The 11984-nt window shown below is 37.5% G+C and overlaps 1 protein-coding gene across 2 annotated transcripts; it reads right to left on the bottom strand.

Moving 5' to 3' along the window:
* Nucleotides 1–1819: 1819 nt before the first annotated feature.
* Nucleotides 1820–11939, bottom strand: haao (3-hydroxyanthranilate 3,4-dioxygenase). 2 transcript variants are annotated; one of them, XM_085478401.1, is made up of 12 exons: nt 11903–11939; nt 9819–9957; nt 9096–9242; nt 8832–8910; nt 7385–7468; nt 6063–6169; nt 3567–3656; nt 3437–3480; nt 3217–3362; nt 2442–2510; nt 2277–2359; nt 1820–2141 (listed from the first exon to the last, which is right to left on the bottom strand). In XM_085478401.1, exons 3-12 carry the CDS (start codon nt 9182–9184, stop codon nt 2069–2071), a joined length of 864 nt encoding a protein of 287 aa, XP_085334527.1. In that variant the 5' UTR covers nt 9185–9242; nt 9819–9957; nt 11903–11939; the 3' UTR covers nt 1820–2068. The 2 variants fall into 2 exon arrangements, with proteins under 2 accessions (XP_085334527.1, XP_085334528.1); XM_085478402.1 differs by lacking the exon at nt 9819–9957 and having other exon boundaries at nt 9096–9245; nt 11903–11918.
* Between the last annotated feature and the right edge of the window lie 45 nt (nt 11940–11984).

Consider the following 11984-nt stretch of genomic DNA (forward strand, 5'->3'; position numbering starts at 1 on the left):
AGCTTTCACGTTCTTTAATCACTTTTATTGCAGGGTTTACATCCTTTAGTCTTTATGTGTTAGTCCATGAAATGCTTCTCAGTGAGCAGGACAGCGGTTTCTAATACAGATGTGACTTAGAGTTCATGCTTGGATTGAGGAGTATTTAATGATTGAGGGTATCGATTAATACAGCTACAAGTAAGAAAAGTAAAAAGAAAAGTATCCATAAATAATTTTTACATGAAGATTTACTCACTTTTCAGAGCAAGAAGTTATATTCATTTATGGTTGTAATACTTTAAAATGTAATTAATTTTCTCATTTTAATCATCCTCTGCTATCCGGGGGGAAGGAAACAAAAGAAAAGAGAGTGAGACAACACAAAAATCAGAGACATTTTAAGAAATGAAGGTGGTTGAAATCTATAGGAAAACCTCACAGCAGCAATGAGGGTAACAGAAGGAAAAGGCTTTGCTAAGACTTTATTTTAGACCTAAAAACACTTGCTGTTGTGTCTTTCTTAATATCAAATTTTCCTTGTAAATTTCTCCATACTGTTTTGGTGACCAGGGAAATGGTATGACATAGAGGTTACTTATATTACAAATATATGTAAATTTTGGGGTGTGATGCTTAAATTAATTTGTTTTTACATCTATTTTTGTATAAAATAGGTTTTTCATGAACACAGCAATGTAATGCCTCACAGTACTAAATTGAGAAATCACATCATCATTATGTCTTCCTGCAATCTTCTACATGACGAGAGGAAAGAAAAATATGAAACATGGTTTTCTGTTTAGCCTGCAGTTGCGTTACAGTTGCACTGGACGTAGCGCAGTAGCATTTACCATCAGTTGTGCAGTTGTACTAAGATGTGCAGGGAATAGACAGGGCGGAGCAGTCTACAACGGAGGAGTGGAAATACCAACATTACTTTTATTTTCATTGCATAAAAACACAGGAGGGTGATGGTAAAGTACAAATTGTGTCCAGGACAGAAACAGCCACACTGTACTGCTAACACAACATCAGGTCTTTGCAGACATCTACACAAACAACGTGCCAGCACAGAGCCAGCGGAGACACATCTTATTTACCACCATGTAACAAAGTGAGTGATGAGTAGTCAAGCTTAGAGCGCTGTAGCATTCATTTTAGAATCACAGTGGCAACACTTTGAAGTCTATGTGGTGGTTTTCCACTTTGTTTTGTGTTCAAATGTAACCTTAAAAGAAAAACTGCTCTTTTTAAGAAAAGGATTTATCTTATTATCTGGGACTGTAGCCGAAGGTTCATACTGGTAACTGGTAATTATGTCACAGTGTATTTCAGGACATGCTACTGAGCAACATGAAAGAAATATAAAAACAAAAAGCAGCATAACAAATTACTTTTTACTGGGAAGTAATCAAATTCATTTCTTTTAAGTAATTGTAAAAGAAACACTAGATATGACCGTAATGTTATTAAACTGAATTAATTTGGTTACAAAAATCCAAACAAAGCATTGGGTTTGGCTCCGAAACTGTCAGCCTGCTGGTTGACGTGAACAGACAGCCTGCTAATGAGTCAAATTCCTGTTAGCTCGCTGTATCAGTTCACCTCCATGCACCTCCACCTAAAAGGTTTTTGAAACAGCAGCAGGTTCTACATGTCAGTTTTGTAAGAAACTACGCAAAACATGTAGGTGGCTATGAAGCAGTTCGTTGGAAAAGTTCATCTGACAACAGTGTTATGTTCCCGATACCTGTTGAAACTTGTGTTTTTAAGTCATTAGAGCCACTAGAAATGCAGTTTATGAGTAACAGCCAACTTACAAGGAAAAGACAAATGCTCAGACATGAGGATGTTTTTATTTATGCATTTTACTCACATAAAATTACATGTAGTGATTGATGAATGCGAGAATATAGCATCATTTTGTAATTGTTTAGTAATACTGTTTACCCTTACTAAATGGTCTATGCTACTTACTGTATTTGTTTTATACATAAAACACTTTCAGTTGTTCGAGCTCATTTAAAGAATTCGTGCTCCCCTCCCAGCATATGTTTCAATGCAGGTGTGATTTGACGGTTGATGCTTAAGGTCTCTTCCTCTCTGGGTTTTGGATCACAACCAAGGCGACAGTCCCCTCAGCTCTCTGCCACTGGTATCTACGACAGAGAAAGTCACTGCATGCAAAACCACACTGGAAACCCTGGAGAGTTCACTTTCAACACTTTTGATCCAATAATTTGTACACTCAGTGAAAGAGTTTGTGATTTACTGACAACTTGATATTGACTTACTGGCTCTGCTCGGGAATGAGCAAACTGTCTCCTGCAGGAAGACTGAACTCCTGCTCGTTCATAGTCACTGTGGAAGATCCCTCCTAAGAAAGAGATGTAGAAGAGGAAGGGAGATTTACATGTGCGTCCAGGGACAGACTGTTGGGACAGACTCTGCATACATACCAACTGCCAAACCCACACATCAGTTTGGGGTGTTGTCATCTCTGTGAGTCCAGGTCCGAACACCATCGCCTGTTGGGGAGGCAGTAAAAAGAGTCTTGTTTATCACTATCATTACCTACAACACGTCTAGTCTCCTGTTATTTCAACAATAATTATACCTTTGACTTGTACTTTTAGTATCAAAACATCCTTTCTGCCGGATAGACCGTACTATACAGTTGTGGTCAGAAGTTTACAGACACTCATCATGGGCATGTAACTTTGTCATAGTAATTTTGTTCCAGTAGTTTCCAGGTCAGGGTAGGCTTGTGCCTTTGTGGCCCCTGGATTGTCCCTGAAAGTCCGAGCCAATACCCTCTCATGTGAGGGAGACAATTTGTGTCTTCTTGTGGTGGCACACACATTAAACCTGTACTTACAAATATTTATTTAAGGTGTGATCTTGCAACCTACAGTTACTTAGTGCTTTCAAACAAATCTTGTTTATACTGGCAAATAGAAACAACCATTGCCAGCAGTCAACCACGATCTCTGACAAGAAGCTGGTCTTCAAGGACACTGCAGAACCTTCAGGATTGCTTATTAAAAGAAATAAGTGAACGTATGTTTATATTTGAGTGTGTTTGTACACGTTTGACCCTGCATGGATTTAAGAAACCAAAATTGTAACTATATATGAGTGCAGGCCTAAATGAAATGTTTTACTGAAAATGGCTGAAAAAAACCCTGATCAACCATCTCATATATGATCATTACCTGACACTAGGTTTCTTACCTCAGTCTCAAACTGAGCTCCGAACATGTCGATGGGCCTGCCATTCCCCAAAGACGGCCTCTGTTTTTCCAGCCAGTCTTTGAAGGAGAAGGGCGTCATCACGTTCATGGTGTTCAGCTGGAAAGGAGGTTCCCTGAAGACTTCATCTATCCATCCAATAATAAACATTGACACCAGCTCAAAGTTTACAGGGACTTACAATTTCTTCTGAACAACTCACTTGGATCAGGTTTTCCTGTTTTGCACTGCTTGGATGCCATGAACCTGAAAGTAAAATACAGTCAAGTCAACATACTTAAAAGAAAGAGCATGATCTGAGTATGACTTGTAAAGATGAAAAGATGCCTTACTCCTTGATTATTGGCACCAGCTGGGTTCCTAGATCCTGACAGTAGAACCATTTTTCAAATAGGATGTCAGTGGTGTTGTCTACATGGTACCTGAGAGCACAAATACATGCTAACATAAAAATCTGTTTACAGGACAAATGTGTTTCACTAAGATCTAAGACTCAATTCAATAACATTGTTATTTATCTATTGTAGGACCCTACAATAAAACTGAACAAAGTAGCTGCTGATGAAGATAGCCACTTAATTAAATCCAAGGCATCACTTAACATTTATCATTTATATATAAAAAATGTAGCCAGTGGTGTAAATACATATCATTAAAGGTTTATTTGTTCAAATAATTAATCATTAAGCAAAATGTGCTGGGTATAATCTGAAGTATACCAGTCCCATAAATTTTATTTGACCAGATTCAATAAAGTTAGACATTTTACATTGTACTTATTTTTGTTCTTGCTTGTACTTGAAAATTGATTAATTCATACATTTTTATGAGTGTAGTTTTAAGTCTTACTTAATACAGCATGCTGTCTATTTAGTAAATGATGGTCCTGTATAGAGAAAAACAGACAGTAAGGAGAGTATTTGTAGAGCAGGGGTGTCCAAGTCCAGCCCTCCAGAGCTACTATCCTGCAGCTTTTAGATGCAACCCTACTCCAACACAGCTGAATCAAATGATTGGATTACCTCCTCAGCATGGCATCAAGGTTGGCAAAGGCCTGATAACAAGCCATTCATTTGATTCTGGTGTGTCGGAACAAGGATGCATCTAAAAGCTGCAGGACAGTAGCTCTGGAGTGGTAGTAGGACTGGAGTTGGACACCCCTGCTTTAGAGTATAGCCGGGTTGTGATTTATGGAGGGTCAGGAGTGCCAGAATGAATTAATTAGCAATACCATTAAATTATTAATTAAATGTTTACTAAATTAATTAAATTTGGAATTTATTAATTACATAAATAATTAATTTACTGCCTATTCATTTTATTCAAAACATGTAATAATTTATTTATTTATTTCCTATTCTAATTAATTAATGACATGTTTAATTAATGAAATTATATATTTAATAGGGGTGCAACGATACTCGTATCGATGTTGAACCGTTCGATACAGTGCTTTCGGTTTGGTACGCATAAGTATCGAACAATACAAAATTTTTAATTTATTTTATCAACTTTTCTTTTGATGATGCTGTCTGTGTTGAGCGCTCAGTCGATCTGCGCTCGACAGTGCGGAGTAGTCGAACACAGATTCACTGAGAGCAGCGCAAGCTAGCAGGCAGAAGTTAAGCTCACCTTGCAACATGGCAAATTGAACCTCCCCCACCCTCATTCACATCTGGCGTTTGGAATTATTTTGGTTTTCATGTGAGTATGACCCTGAAGGTAAGCGCGTCATGGACTAAAGTAAAACAGTATGTTGGATGTGCCACGCAATGCTCAATTACATGGGTGGGAACTAGTGGTTAGCGCAGTTAGCTCGTTAACGTGTTGACGCCGTCCAGCCCCACGCACGGGGCGGTAGCTCGTTAACAGAGATTTGCCGTGTTGTGACGTTAACGTCATTTCAGATTAACGCTGACAGCACTAGTGGGAACAAAATGAATATGACTGCACATTTACTCCGACATCATCCTAGTGCAAAGACAAGTGGAAGCAGACAAAAACAACAAGCACGCATGCTACAAACTTTACCCGAGTCATTTAGACAGCCGTTAGCACATGATTCTCCTTATGGGGACCTGATATGTTTAATATGCTGCTGAGAATATAGCCCAGAAGAAGCGTATAGTATAGCTTTTATTTTGGAAAGAGACATTTCTCTGTAATAAACTCTCTTTTCCAAAGATGAGTGATTCCTCAATCAGATACTTATTTTTTTCTTACTTTGTTGTTTCAGCAACATTAAATTTAAAAACTGTACTTTTGAGTTAAAATATATATTTATAATTTTAATAAATGACAAATTAAAAAAGCATGAACATTTTTTTTGTATCGAAAAAATATCGAACCGTGACACCAAAGTATCGAACCGAACCGTGTGTATTGTTGCACCCCTAATATTTAATTGTGTATTTATTTAATGATTTTGGCACTCCTGGCCCTCCAATTGACATGGGGACTGTTAAATCCCCAAAATGCTGCTGCTGTAATTTGATTATGTTGTCAGATTTGAATTTGATTTTATTTGTTGTAAAAATGTAAATTTGTTACATACTTACAAGGTAAACATTCAAGTTTACATCGAATCTGGTCAAATAAAATATATTTAACTGGTTTACAGTTTATACCACACGTTTCATTACTGATCTTTGAAAAACCTCTTTTTATGTCAGCTGAGTTTTAATTAAACTTATTGCCTCGTGTTTATGAGGGCAAAGAATCTTTTCTTTTTAAGTGTCCTGTCATGTTTATGACCATTCATCATTTTTCTGTTGTCAACAACTCTCTAAGAAAAAATGCAGAAAATCGAAACTGCCACAGCAGTGAACCTCAGGCAGTCGGTTTCAGTGAGCAGTCTTCTCCTTTCCATCACCAAGCCCACGGTGTTAGCCTGCCTCTGGGGGGAGTGAGGGATCCGAGCTGGCAGCAGAAACATCTAGAATTTGAGACAAAAAGTAGTGGAATGCACAGTGAAGCAGATTCACCTGAGATAAAGCTTATTGCACAAGCTTGCTGTGCTTCCTTATTTCTAATCAGCAGAGAGCGATGGGAACTGGAGCAGAAAAATAGTTTCCAGGAGGGTTTAGTGCAGTTGTCTATCTCAACCAGCATTTCACTATTATGTATAAAAAAAATGTATTCCTGTTTTGAAAGATGACCAAATAATTTCTATGTTCTCTGTTAAATAAGTATCTTACTACAAATTTAGAGCTAACACACTACATTGTGGGGGGCCTAAGAGACCTGGGCCCATCCCGACTGGCTGTGAGAAGAATTTTCTTAGGTCTTATCTTCAGTTACTAAATGTGGTTTTGTTTGTTTGTTTGTTTTTTTAGTAGACGGCTTTTATGACATTATCACTGACAAATTCTGACTATTCACTACAGCCTGTTTCACATTTACAATTACCTGTTAAATCTGAGCAGCACAGCGCGGTTCAGCACAATGTGAAGAAACGTTCCTCTACTTTATTTGGGCGCTGCTGTAGACGGCTCAGGTTGTGACATGGGTTACTGAACTTGTATGACTTCCTTATGTCTAAAAGATATTTACACCAGTCTCATCGGGAAAAACCCAATTGTTAACAAATTGGTTTTCGCAGGTTTTCTTCCTCCTTTTCACAGGAGGAGTATACTTCAGGGTCTGTCAGTGTAAAATGGGAGGAAGGGGCTACAGCATGCAAGTCAATGCATCAAATATATTTTCTTTTGAAAGTATAAAAAATGTGGAGAATAAATGGTTGTTCGAGCTGAAAGTTTCAGTAAAGTTCAGTGGCTCTGCAGCACTCACTCTTTCTCACTCATCTGATATTTAATTACAATCTCTTTGTTTAAGTGAATAGACGGCCTGTCTCAGTCTTCACAATTAATAATGATGGATTGGGAATTGTTTTCTTAATCTTTTCACACATGTGTAGCAGAAGTATTAAAAATAATAATCTGTGCAATTAAAAGGCCCAGACCAATTTACTCTGGACCCACCCAGAGGTAGAATCCTGCAGCTGCTCTTGCATAAACAGCTTAATTAATGCTTTTTAAAAAAGTGTTCTTTATGTTTTATGCAATTGTACAGTTAAATTCCATCTGAATGAATGAATGTGTATTTGTGCACAGCAAAGTACGAAGCAGAAACATAAAAGTTTAGAGCTTACCTCTCCCTCTTTGATGTGTACATCCTTGTGTTTACCATTTTCAATCACCTTCAGACACATGTCCCCCTTCACCTGGTAGAATAACTACTTAAAACAGAGAGAGAAAGACAAACGAAGAATGGCAGTGGGTTAAATACATGTTATAAATATTTATTTGCAGGCATCAGCAGATACTTCAGTTGTGGAAAAACGGTTAGTCACAATTAACATAAAGACATCTCAGACCAACCAGTCAAGGCTCAGTCTGGATAATGTAGTACATCAATACTGAAAGAACCAAGAGGGAGCTATAACACAGAGGGTCCCAAATGCAAGGAATCAAATGTCAATATTATGTTTAGCTTCTTGATATTTCTTAAAGGGCAGTGAATCCTTTCAGCTACTTTAGTCAAAAGTATTTCCATTGGCAGAAATGTAGACACTCCGTGCTTCGTGTTAGGAACAAAAAGATCCTACACTGATTGATCAAAATCAAAACAGTCTCCAGGATGTAGGCACACGTTTCTCTCTCAGTCACTGAACAAGAAATGTATGGATAATCAAATAATCAGCCTCAATTAAAATCAAAAGAAGAAAACCCATAGAAATAATAATAATAATAATAACATTCATGAGCCAAACCAGAAGCTTATCTTCCTGTGTTATGGCATAAATATTTATGACAGTCAGATTCCTCAGACTGGCTCAGGCATTTAGTGGGTTTGGTTTTTCTTTTTTCCCACAATCTGCCAAGCGCCTCAAAACTTACTGGATGGCATTTCTAATCTAATCTTTCTTCCTTTCTATTTTTAAACACAAACTCTGTTACAAGAACTGTAGTTTCCATATAATTATGTTATATTAAGAGAGTCATAGTTACTCCCGCCGTTGACTGCACTTCATTGAATTTCTTCACTTTAACATTCAGAGCATTGGGCAGAAATCACATTGCGTCAACACCCACCGTGGGCCTTCGTGATGCTTTGTTTTAATTAATATGAACCAACTTAAATTAATTAAAGCCAACAACTTTGTTTTAAAGCTTAAAATTAAATGTGCAGAAACTTGCAGCTTTCACAAAAAATCATGAGTAACTGTCAAAAAAGACAGAAAAGATCTGTATTTTTAGACCATGTCAGAAATTACCACAACACTAAAAAGGGTATCCTGAGTCATGATTCAGTATCAGTGAATGTTTAAAGTTGTGAAAGTGGCTGTCAGCTGACACACTTTATACTTTGACACAGAAGCAAAAAAACCCAGTAGCAGCAGCTGGCCAAATAGCCTAACCAAGCACTGCAACACGTGGGTGGAACTGGCCCTAAAAGGACAAATGAAGCAACTTTGCGAAAAACTGTAAGAAGCTAACTAATGTTGTCTTTTGTATTAAATTGTAGGTTCTTCTGCTTCCATGGTCCATGTTTGTTGCTGGAATGAGGGGAAAAAAAGAGACTAGTCCAACTCTCACCTCCTCCCCTTCCTCTATGTGATAATCCTTCCTGGTGTTAGGGCCTCCGACAAACATGACAAGCAGCTGGGAGAAGTGCCTGAGACAAAGAGGAATTAAAATCATGTCAGTGCATGCACTGCGTGTCCTCGCAGTTCAACTCACTGAATCCCAAGTGTTCAAACTGCCACATAAATTACACATTGCTCAATAATTACAAAACTCAATTCACATTTGCAAAGAATAAAGAGTGAGAGTGTAGCTAAGAGTAAATGTGTTACTTACATGAGTTTGTTGCACACTGGGGGCAGGAAAGCATTCTGATTTTCTGTAATCCAGTGTTCCACATTGACCTGAAGAGTACTGCTGTTCATTTTGATGTGATTTGTGCTGCAGAATGTAGCCTCTGGGACTCTCTGTCAGCTGTTATGACTGCTTTAAGCAAGAGGACACATAAAGTCCAAAATGCAGAAGTGGGAGTAAGCAAATCGGGGTGGAGCACAAGGGTTAAAGGTTGTTGTTTAATAAGTAACATAATGCTGTCCTGCAGACCAAATGGAATCCTTTGCAACGTGCACGCCACGATGGGAGCAGTTTTTACCCAGCCTACGCTGTACAAAGGGTATTTGAGGTCTAGTTGAGGTAAAAAATTATTCTCACTCAGTTTTCTGCTTCATTGGTGGTTGTATATTTTGGTTGGGTTTCAATCAACTTGTAATTAAAGTCCGTTCCTTTAATTTTCTATTTTTATTTAAGTGAAAGCACACAAGTTACACTTATTGTGCATTTTGTGTAATCTAAAACTGTTGGGTTAATCTGACTTTAAAACAAACACAAAAAACTTGCTTAAATCATGCTACCAATTCATGTAATAAAATTAAGTTCTCTGTTCTTTCAGTGGTGTTTTTTTTTTTTTTTTGGGGGGGGGGGGGGGGGGGTTGTGTATAACATGTAAAATATTTAGCATCTTCTTAAAATTCAATATAGCATAAAGGTTAAAAATCCGACCTGTATGCTCATTTCGAACCAGAAAACTGTCCTGGGGTCAGTCAGACCAATCAAACTTTTTATTTTATTTCTGGATGGATGGATGGATGGATGGATGGATGGATGGATGGATGGATTTGTGGATGCTGCATCCTCCAGCCTGAAGAGGAGAGGGACCAGAGGCCATTCTGGCTCATTATCAGCACACACTTCAAAAGCTACAAAACACATGGGTGTACAAACATGGTGAACAAAAAACATTGATCTAGTCAAAGTCAAAGTCAAAGTCAACTTTATTTGTCGATTCTGCCACATGTACAGGACATACAGAGAATAGAAATTGCGTTACTCTCAATCCCTAGATAAATAGCAAATCTACTTGGATTTTCCAACACAACCATCTATGAAGTTTACAAAGAATGGTCCAAATAAGAGAAAGCAACACTTTTCTGGGGGAAAATGCCTTGTGTGTGCCAGAGGTCAGGGGAGAAAAACCAGGCTGCTTTGTGCTGGTAGAAAGGAAACAGTAACTGAATAATCATTACAACCAAGGCATGCGGAAGAGCTCTGAACCTGACCCCAACAGGTCGCAGCAGATGACATTCTAAAGGGTTTACTAACTTTTGAGAATCAACGATGAATGAAGATGAAAGTCTGTGTGAGATATTTGGTCATGGGCAAACAATACACTGACCAATAAAAAGAGTCAGGTTTAGTCAGCCAAGTTTACATAAAGCCACAAAAACATCCACCACAAAGAAAACTGAAGTGAAAATGGTAATTTAATCTGTTCAGTATCATATCTGCTGTACAAAGTGTGCTTAGAGTTAAGACATTTAATCAACTGGTAATCACTTAACCTTCAGTATGAAAACAAAACAATTAACTATACTATTGACAATGTTTTTGATGCAAGCTCTGTCGTGTTTTCAGTGTTTTCTTGCCAAGATATGTTGAGCAAGATTCATCACAAGAGCAGTTGCTTCTTCCTTATCGTATTATATTGTGTGACTAATATATTCTTTGCTGAAGAATTATGTGACCAGTGAGCAGCAAGTACATCAGAAATTTAAAGTTCAGTGGAATATGAACAAAGAAGTCCTTCAAGTGCTGTTCAGAGATATTTAGTAAGTAAAAACCTGCCTCCTAGTGGGCCCACTTGAAATGACAGTTTTACAAGTAGCTCACATTTTTTAAACATATGCAGCAAAAAAGTATATGCTGTAAGTTATCGAGAGCATAAACAGATTTTGCTGTTTAAACGAAATTTTAGGTAACTTATCAAACTGTATATAAATGAAGACGTGTAAGTGCACACAGCCATGTGGAATGTTTTAGACAGTTAAAGTGTATTTTGTCCCAAAAAAGAGCTTGGGAACATGGTTATACTACTTCTGTTAACCCCATTCAATAAAAAGCTGCGTCTACACTTAAGGCACATTTTTTTTATCCTTTCAAATCCATCGTGCTGGTGTGCAGAGGTGTACAAAGTTAAACTACCACTGTCCAAAAACATATTAAACTCGCTGTAGATGCTTTTAAAGGAATTTCCGCCAGTTTATTCAAAGAGTGAAAGTCTGAGTTAACTCTATGCCATAAACAAAATAAGAAAAAAGAAAGAAAATACTTTTATCTATCTAGTTATTGTAACTAAAGCTATATTTTGTTGCATCTGTTATTTATTGTTTTTTTCTGTGAGACGGTCCCCCCCTCGTGGTCACAAAGGTAATAAAATATCATCCCAATACAACAGTTACGAAGTATTTATTTTGTAGACAGACTGTACATAAAGTCAGAACGCGTCTATCAATTACAATTCAATTAATATTTTTAATGTACTTTTAATTTTATGAAAACTGTTTAAGCGGGGTCATTCAATGAAGGGATAAAGACTTAATTGGTTCTCTTCCTGTGTGTTCCTTTTAACCCATCACAACCAACATTAGCTTGTGTACACTCAAATTAGTAACGTGACCTCTAATCAACGTATTATATATTTTTATACTTAGTCGTTTTGAAGCTTATTATTTATTTAAGTATTGATTATAGTTTATATGTTATTCCTGATACACTTTTTTAAAGAGAAAATTGGATGTTAGCGCTACCTGCATCCGCTCGTGTTTTGTTGGGCTCATCAGGTTCAAGCTAGGCCTCGGTGGTCACGTGATTTGTGGCCTCACTGAGGCG

Source organism: Copadichromis virginalis, linkage group LG13, assembly GCF_057382275.1.
Source record: "Copadichromis virginalis isolate Kocher_CV1m ecotype Utaka linkage group LG13, C_Virginalis_male_GT1.1, whole genome shotgun sequence".
NCBI classification, from domain to species: domain Eukaryota; kingdom Metazoa; phylum Chordata; class Actinopteri; order Cichliformes; family Cichlidae; genus Copadichromis; species Copadichromis virginalis.

Excerpts from the sequence above, each read along its gene's own strand:
- haao (XM_085478401.1), bottom strand. The coding sequence starts at position 9,184 with ATGAACAGCAGTACTCTTCAGGTCAATGTGGAACACTGGATTACAGAA. Across the intron at positions 8,911-9,095 it reads CCAGTGTGCAACAAACTCAT|GCACTTCTCCCAGCTGCTTG; the intron begins GTAAGTAACACA and ends TCTTTGTCTCAG. Across the intron at positions 7,469-8,831 it reads ACATAGAGGAAGGGGAGGAG|TTATTCTACCAGGTGAAGGG; the intron begins GTGAGAGTTGGA and ends TGTTTTAAGTAG.